At 55.7% G+C, this 8,769-nt stretch overlaps 1 protein-coding gene across 2 annotated transcripts in view; it reads right to left on the bottom strand.

The window, feature by feature from the left end:
• Positions 1–8,769, bottom strand: part of CAPN5 (calpain 5) — a 57,614-nt gene that overhangs the window by 33,552 nt on the left and 15,293 nt on the right. For both annotated transcript variants that reach the window (XM_010831773.1, XM_010831774.1), the window contains exon 2: positions 7,347–7,572. In XM_010831773.1, the coding sequence (XP_010830075.1) occupies positions 7,347–7,511 (165 nt within the window). In that variant the 5' untranslated portion in view covers positions 7,512–7,572. The remainder of the gene's footprint in view (positions 1–7,346; positions 7,573–8,769) is intronic.

The following is an 8,769-nucleotide window of genomic DNA, read 5'->3' as shown; positions in this document are numbered from 1 at the left end:
ATGACACATGATGAGTGCAAAGGGCGGGGAGAAGCGGGGAGACAGACGACCACGCCAGAACCCATGTGGGTGCATCCTCGGACTGCCTCATCTGACCTTCACCCCATCCAAGCAGTGTGGCCTTGGTTTTGTTTTCATTTTATTTCTTTTTTAATGCTTTTTTTTTAATTGTGGTAAAAGTCACACCATATAAAACATAGCATTTTAACAATATTTAACTGTATGGCTCAGTGGCATTAAGTACATTCACACTGCTGGGCAACTTTCACTATCATCCGTCTCCGGATTTTTCACTTTCCTAAACTGAAGCTCTAGCCTCATTAAACATTTAACTCCCCATCCCCCCTCTCCATCCCACCACCTGGCCCCTGGGGCATCTACCAATGTACTTTCTGACTCTATGAATTTGACTCTTCTAGATATCTCATATAAATGTGGCATTGCTATTCCATTTTATTAATAAGGAATGGAGGTTCAGAGAAAGGCAGTGACTCTCAAGGGCACACAGCAAGCCGACACCAGGCAGAACTGAGCAGATACCCCCAGAGCTCCCAGAGTGCCTCCCCAGACCCCTCCTCCTCACCCATCTGCTTCTTCACTCTACAGCTCACTCTCCAAGTCCGGGAAGGGAGTGAGACAATAGGGGGCTGGGAGGTAAACACTGAGGCATGCCTTCCTTCCTGCTGGCACCGTGATCTATCCTCACCATGCATGGTCCTGAGAGGTGGGCACTGTGCTCATTTTACAGATGAGGAAACTGAGGCCCAGACAGGTTGAACAACATGTTACAGCCACACAGCACAACCCTGCTTCCACTTCAGCGGCTGCTCTTAAACCAGTTCAGTGTCCACAGAGCTATTGAGGTCCTAGCGCAAGCAGCCAGCAGAGGGTAGCAGAGTCAGGAAGACAGACTTCAAATTCCTGCTGTGCAACTTTGGGCCAATGACTCAACCTCTCCATTGAGCCTCCGTTTCCTGCCCTGTGCAAAGGAGGCAGACTATTATACTTGCAGGGCTTTGTAAGGACTCCACAGGTCACAGAGGCAGGGGGAAAGTGAAAGTGAAAATGTTAGTCACTCAGTCATGTCCAACTCTTTGTGACCCCATGGACTGTAGCCCACCATGCTCCTCTGTCCATGAAATTCTCCAGGCAAGAATACTGGAGTGGGTTGAGGCAGGGGAACACGGGGCAAAGAGCTATCAGCTCAACTAAGGTGTTCAGGACTCCTGTTGCCACCTCTGCCTGGGAAAATCAAGAGTTTGGTGGGGCCGGACTGAGGGTATGAGCACTCCAGATGGGATTTCAGGGTGACCAGGGCCAAGCTGCAAGGCAGCTCCCCCAGAGTACGGACCGTGGACTGCGGGATGCAACAGATCTGAGTAACACTGCTCCAGGTCATGGAAATCCATTGAGGCTGGAAACACAGAGAGCTCTCCAGAAGCCCTCCTTATCTTATCTCCCAGGCCCGGCCCGCATGCTGAGCCTAGCCAGAGGAAGCCATGACTCACCATCTGCCTCCCTGGGGTCAGCAGGACAAGTGTGGAGGGAGGCTTCATACCTGGAGGACCCAGTCATATCCCCACCATGGGAGAGACAGCTGCTGCCTGGCATCCCAGGAAGTGATCTCCAAGGCACCCCTCCCCCTGCTGGGCCCTGCCCAGAGACTGGACCACCCACTCCACAGACGAGGATGCCAAGGTCAGGCAGGGGGCGGTGACGTGCAGGGTCACGGGCCAAGTGGACAGATGAGACAGAGCCTAGCCCTTGAGACGGAGCTCTCCTCCTCACTAAGCCCCACCTACGAGGCAGCCTGTGGGCAGGTCCAGCCGTCCCTGCCTGGCCCTCCTGCCCCAGAACAGGGCTCTGGCCCCTGGGAGAGACTGAGCATGGGGGGTCAGGAGTCCTGGCTCCAGTCTCAGCCCTGCCCTGTGAGGGAGCACAGACCAGGGGCAAATCCTCCAGTCCGGGAGGGAGCAGAGAGGAGGAGGTGGTCTAAGGTGTGTTCCCATTACCAGGAGAGGCGTGGGTCTGCCAGCTTAAGATAGAGAAACTACTAGAGGTTGGAGGCACCCGGGGCCACCCTGGGACACCCTGAATGGAACAATCAGAAACAGCCTGCAATGACCAGGCACCAGCTGTGTGCCTAGCTGTGCAGAACGATCCTGAGAGATAGGCATGGTTAACATTTCCAATTTACAGATGATGAAACCAAGGCACAGAGAGATTAAGTCATTTGTGAAAGGCCATGGAGGAACAGGTGAACTGGGACTCCAGTCCAGACAGTTAGCTCCGGAGCCTCCATCTGGACCAGGGCTTGTGAGTGACAAGGCCACTGTCCCTTCCCCATCCCCCTGCACCTGTCCTCAGCCCAGCGTGGGGGACTTGCCATATGGCAATAAGCCCAAGGGGTCAGGGGCAGCACAGACCCTCACCTGTGTCACTATAGGGCCTGACTTCTCAAGACCCACATCTGTCCTCCGACCTGTCCTGGGCCATCAGCTAGGGACAGAGCACAGAGCCAGTCAGAAAAGCCCCAGCCCACAGGCAGAGCCCTGGAGGAGAAATCTGAGGGTAACCCTCCACACAAGCCCAGCGGTGACAGCAGGAACACGGGGAGAGATCAGAGGAGACTGCCTGGAGGTGGTGATGCCGGCAGAGCAAGCATGGAGCGGACTGAGGGCAGGGAGGCTCCAGAGGGGAAAGGAATGGAAACTCGTAATTCCCCCCAAGATGGGATCTGGCCACAGCCTGGAGACAGATGCTGCTTCTGACAACATCAGCCACCTGTGCTCCCTCCCATCGCTGCCCACACTGAGGTTCACCTTGGGAGTCTCCCCACCAGCCTGCGAGCTCCAGGGCAGGGTCCAGGCCTGGCTCTGCCCACCGCCAGTGTCAGGGACTGGGCTTGGCAGGTTCTGGGCCAGGCCACCCCTAGGGCTGGGATGACCGCTCCTCTGTGGTCAATGGACCTCTGTCTGGGGCCCAGCCCCCTGCTTCTGTGGCCACCTCTCAGTCTCTCCCAGCCTATTAAACCACCTCCACAGGACACAGGTCACAGCCCATAACCACCTCCTCCCTGAACCTGAACTTCAGGTTTCCAGGCCTGGTGTAGAAAGAGGGGGGTCAGCAGGTCCAGGGCACCTTCAGCCCCTCTGCCCTCACCCCTTCTCATCGTCCATCCACCTTCACCCCAGTCATCTCCCTCCCGGAATCTAAGATCATAACCAGAATCAATTAGACAACCGGGAGACTGAGGTCCAGGAAGAAAGCGGGACCTCTGCCTGGGATGGAAAGCAGGGCAGAGGTTACAGCTTGTGCCCTGTCGCCTCTGCCACAGACCCGCCTCCCCAGCAATCCCCTCCTCAGAGGCCACCCCACATGCACCCAGGAGGGGCCGTTCCTAGGCAGGGCAGAGGCCCAGGTGGCTGGACTCGGCACAAACTGTTCATCTCACATCATAAAGGAGACTACTACTCAGCACAGCCGGGAAGCAGCGTCTTCTCCAGGTGCTGGTGTGAGTCTGAGCCCCAGACACAGGGCTGGAGACCACCAGGCCACCGTGCGAGAACCTGGGAGGTTCCAAAACCGACGTCTGTTTGTGGGACCTGGATTTGTCCCTTTCTTGATTCCAAAGGACCTGAGATTGGGGTCCTTATCTCTTATCCCCAGAGATTGGGGAAGGCACAGCATGGGGGGACATGGTGGGGTCTACCCCACAGGGAGGAGAAGTGGCGGTACTAAGGCCTTGGGCTTGAGAAAAGAGGACGCACCCCTCCATCTACCCATCCCCTTGGGATTCCCTGAGTCACAGGCCTTCTCCTCCAGTGTCTCATCTCCTCTTATCTCCCCGATTAGGTCCCTGAGGGAGGCGCCCAGCAAATGTTTACTGAATGGTAAAGAACCAAGAAACACTGGAGCTGAGAGGAGGAGGAGGTGTGGGCTGGGGCAGGTGCCTTGGGTGGGACTGCAATGGACCAGAGAGCCCACAGGAGGTGGGGCTTCCGAGCAGGACCGACTCTGGGTCCCTAGCATCAGGCTCGCTGGAGCAGGTGGTCGAGGGAAGGAAGTTTGTCATCTGCCTCCGGTGTGTCTAATAGCACAAGCACCTCAAGACTCTCAACCTCCAGACGCCAGGGGAAGGAAGAACTCCTCCCCATTCACGGAGCAGGCAGCCGAGGCCACGGGAGGAAAGTGACGCGTTCAAGGTCACACCTCTGGCTCCACGGCCAGCTTCCTCATTCCATTTTGGGAGAAAGAGGAGGGAGGCTGGCAGACAGGGAGGCTGACTGAGGAGATCCCCCAAGAGCAGAAAGGCCACAATACCAGACTAAGGATACCAGACTCACATCAAGAGAAGGAGCTGGGGGCGGGACAGGAGTGAAAACGGCTTCCCCCGGGCCTTCCAGAAAGTTGGGTTTTTGCTCTATTTGTAAACAGTCAGGTCACAGGACCCAGGAAGTGGAACTCCATAGCAACGTGGCTGCTTTGGGCCAAAGTTCCATCTCACTGGCCCAGGGCCAAACAGCTGGGAGTTAATGGTCACCCTACTGGGCTGGCCCTGCCACACCTACCCGAGGCAAGGGCATGGCTTCCGGCCCTTGGGGGCTACCAACCCCATGTCCTGTGTCCTGTCTGTGGAGCAGGGCTACGTACACACGCCCATCCCTCACACCCGGGTCCACACCATCTCACCCCCTCATTGCACACCACGCAGCGGTGCCTGGCCCTGAGCTGCCTTCCAAACCAGAATTGACCCCCCACAACTGCTCCTGGGCCCCACTCTGTCACCTCCTTCTCAATACCAACCGCCACACGCTGCCTGTCACCCGCCTCCACATCCAGTCCTCGACAGGCAGGGCAGCTCTGTTCCTCCTCTTTGCATGTCTGTGGAGGACTGGGCACCACGCCCGGTGAGGAGGGCAATGCAGGGCAGTGTGCAAGGCAGGACTCCCGAACTGGCAGGCAGAAAGCCCAGAGAGGGCAGATGACTCCACCAGGGTCACACAGCAAGAGGTGGCTGAGCCCAGGCAGCCTGGCGTTTCCTCTTCTCACTGTATCAAGCCCAACCAACCCCAGCAGTGCTTCAGCAGCTTCCTTCCAGAGCCACAGGATCTAAAATGCCTGGGTGATGGCCAGAGGGCAGGAGAGGGCCAGGAGGTGGGCCACGAGGGAGTGGGGTGAGAGGAGGGCAGAGGGCTCCAGTGTCTCCCCTCCACCGAAAGCCTCACAAAGGCCTTTTGAGGCCGGCCTCCTTCCCCACCCACCCACCAAAGAGGAGGGAGGAGGCATGGGGGTTGGGGGTGCGCCAAGGACAGGAGTCCCAGGCCAGCCAGGAGGCGGCTGGGAGCTCAGAGAACCAAGGCAGTGCAACTCATGGTGTGGAAGTCCCTGGGGCACTAGGGAGGCTCTCTCTGGAACTGGGCAGGTGGGCCAGGGGAAGCAGGACTGCTGGGTCCCTGCCTGGCTCTGCTCCCGGCTCCCTGAGTGATCGAAGCATGTGCCCACCCTTCTTGGACTCAATTTCCCTACCTCATAAGTATCCTAGTCTAAGAAAACAGGATTTTCTGTCTTGGAAGGGACTTGAGAGCCCAGCCTATGAGAGGAACATTAAAAACTAAATTTCACTTTCCCCAAACGTCCAGGGGGCTGGAGGGAACTTCGTAAAGTGCAAATCTGCCCGTGAAAATGCTGTTGAGAATCTGGCCTGTGATTCCCGCTGCCTCAGAGCACAGCTGGCCTGGCTCAGCTCCACCAAGCCCAGGGCCCCGGACCTCCTCTCCCCTTACTCCCCCCCACCGATGCTAGTCCCAGATATGCCTGAGGACTTCAAGCGCAGGTCTTTCTCACACCATACCCTCTCACCCTTCAGCTCTGCAATGCCTCCTGTGAGCACCTCTGAGTGCCGGACAGGGGGTCTCCCTGGCTCCAGGCACCCAGGTCCATCACTGTCTCCACCACTGAGTCCCTCTGGTGTGAACAACTCTGTGTCACCACCACGGCTGCGGGCGCTGAAGGGAGGATGCTCATGGTGCAGCAAGGGGGGGGGGGGGACCTGGGGGTGGCCTTCAGCAGCCTCTCAGTCGTCACCCAGGCCCCTGGGGCACCCACTCTCACACTCAGGAATCATGGTTAAAGAGGATGAGGTCATGCCATGAGGCCAGATACTTCTGTTCAACACATTTCAGCCTCAGCGACCCAGGCCAAGACAGAGGGAGCCGCCAGCCAGATGCTCCATAATTCACCGATTCCAACAGAAATGATGACAGCTGTCTTATGGGTGCCAGGCCCCGTGCCAGACTTTCATGCATCATCTCTTTAAACGCTCACAACAACTCTATGCAGTACTTTTATTTTTTACTACCACTATTATTACTGATTAACCATCATAATAAAATGCTTTCCATGTACAGCAAATAACTATTTCAAAATCACTACAAAAATCACTGACAATAATCAGCAAAGTAAATTTCTTCTACTTGAATGTCACTCTAATCATACTAGAAAAACGTCACATCCACATCACCTCATTTGTATCCCCAAAACAACCCTGGGTGGCAGAACAGAGGGCCCCATCTCCCTCATAAGGAAGCTGAGTGGTGGCTACAGAATTGGGGGCCATTCTCCTGGCTCCCTTAAATTAAAAGACACTTGCTCCTTGGAAGGAAAGCTGTAACAAACCTAGACAGCGTACTAAAAAGCAGAGCCATCACTTTGCTGACAAAGGTCCTTATAGTCAAAGCTATGGTTTTTCCAGTAGTCAGGCCCAGATGTGAGAGTCAGACCATAAAGAAGGCTGAGCGCCAAAGAATCAATGCTTTCGAACTGTAGTGCTAGAGAAGACTCTTGAGAGTCCTTTGGACAGCAAGGCGATCAAACCAATCGATCCTAAAGGAAATCAACTCTGAATATTCATTAGAAGGACTGATGCTGAAGCTGAAGCTCTAATACTTTGGCCACCTGTTGCAAAAAGTCGACTCACTGGAAAAGATCCTGATGCTGGGAAAAACTGAAGGCAGGAGGAGAGGAGGGCGACAGAGGATAAGACGGTTGGATGGCATCACTGACTCAATGGACATGAATTTGAGCAAACTAGCAGGTAGTGAAGGACAGGGCAGCCTGGCATGCTGCAGTCCATGGGGTTGCAAAGAGTTGGACACGACTGAGCAGCTGAACAACTGGCTCCCTATGCAGATGCAATCTGACAGCAGGAAGGCCCTGCGTCAGCCCCTCCACTTTCTCTGTCACCTAGAGCCTCGGAGTGAGCCCTCCCAGCCATCCACTGTCCCTTGCAGGCTAGGTGGGTCTAGGCCTGCCTGTCTCAGCTCCAGTTCAGACCAGACACTGACCTTGGGCCGCTTCCACCTAACAGTGGGCCCTGGGCTGCCCTTATAGTAGAGCGAATCGTCGGTGGCGGGGAAGTTGGGGTCCTCAAAGAGCACCTTCCTGCGCAGACAGGCCCGTTTCAGGGCTGAGTAGTTCTGGTTCTCGTAGGGCTTCACGCAGGAGAACATGGTGAATGCTGCCCCGGGAGGCGAGGCCGAGACGAGGCAGCAGAGGGCAGCTCCCGGGCACCTGGAAGGGCAGAAGATCAGAAGATCATCACTTCCTGAGAACTTGAGGCCCGCAGGACCCTGAAGGAGGTGGTCCCTCCCCACCACCCTGGAAAGCGGGCATCTTCATCCCCATTGTACGAGCCAGAATTGAGGCTCAGAGAAGGGGAGAGACCTGCCCGAGGTCACACAGCTGTTAGAAGCAAAGCAGGAAGAGGAATGACTGGCCTGACTCCACAGCCTGAATCTCATTTGTGATGCTCAGCGGTGACGCCAGGCCCATGGGCCAACAGGGTGCAAACACAATGGTGATCAGGGCTGCCTGGACGCACCCATGTCCTCCCTTTCTTTGTTCCACCAGCCTTTCTAGACCTCCCAGGCAGAGTCAGACTAGCGGTGATCCAGCAGCCCCCTGACTGGTGTCACACCCTCAGGAAGAGTTGTTAGTCGCTCAGTTGTGTGTGACTCTTTGCGACCCCATGAACTGTAGCCTGCCAGGATCCTCTGTCCATGCAATTCTCCAGGCAAGAATACTGGAGTAGGTTACCATTTCCTTCTCCAGGAGGTCTTCCTGACCTAGGGATCAAACACGGGTCTCCTGTATTGACAGGCAGATTCTTTATGTCTGTCACATGAGTGTATACTCCTCAGTTCTGTCTCGTCACAACAAAGATCTGGAGTGACGGACATTAAAGCCCTCGGCATGTCACAGCTCTCGGGTCTTGGACAGACCGTGTTATAGCTCTCAGGTCTCGAATGGACCATGTTACAGCTCTTAGACAAATCAGTGTTACAGCTCCGTGTTACAGCTCTATTTTATTTAGATAATAACAGGAAAATCCATCCTCAAGGCGTGAGGGCATGTCGACCCAAAGACCGAAGAGAAGAGCGCCCCAGCGTGCTGGGTGGGGGGCGGCGGGGGGGAGCCCCAGCCCTTTGGCTCCTCTTTTTATTTGTTCCCCACCCCACCCCCCAGCCACCCTGGGCCTGCCCTATGTAAATTGGGTTAGCCAGAGTGTTGTTTGTTCTACCTGAGGTCCGACCTTCCTTTGTTCTCTTTTCACTGGCTTTTCTCTTCCTTATCTTTTAGCCACCGCCATTCTGGACTCCTTTTCCCTATTCTAACTACTTAACACGTCTAAGCCACCAGGGAAGCTCCCGGAGTCACGAGATCATCTCTGTCCTGTGTGGAAAACCCTCGGCCCTGGAGACCCCGCCA

The sequence above is a fragment of the Bison bison genome, unplaced genomic scaffold, assembly GCF_000754665.1.
Source record: "Bison bison bison isolate TAMUID 2011002044 unplaced genomic scaffold, Bison_UMD1.0 scf7180017864531, whole genome shotgun sequence".
Taxonomy (NCBI): Eukaryota; Metazoa; Chordata; class Mammalia; order Artiodactyla; family Bovidae; genus Bison; species Bison bison.
The sequence above is the reverse complement of the archived record's forward strand: the minus strand, read 5'-3'. Positions and strand labels throughout refer to the sequence as shown.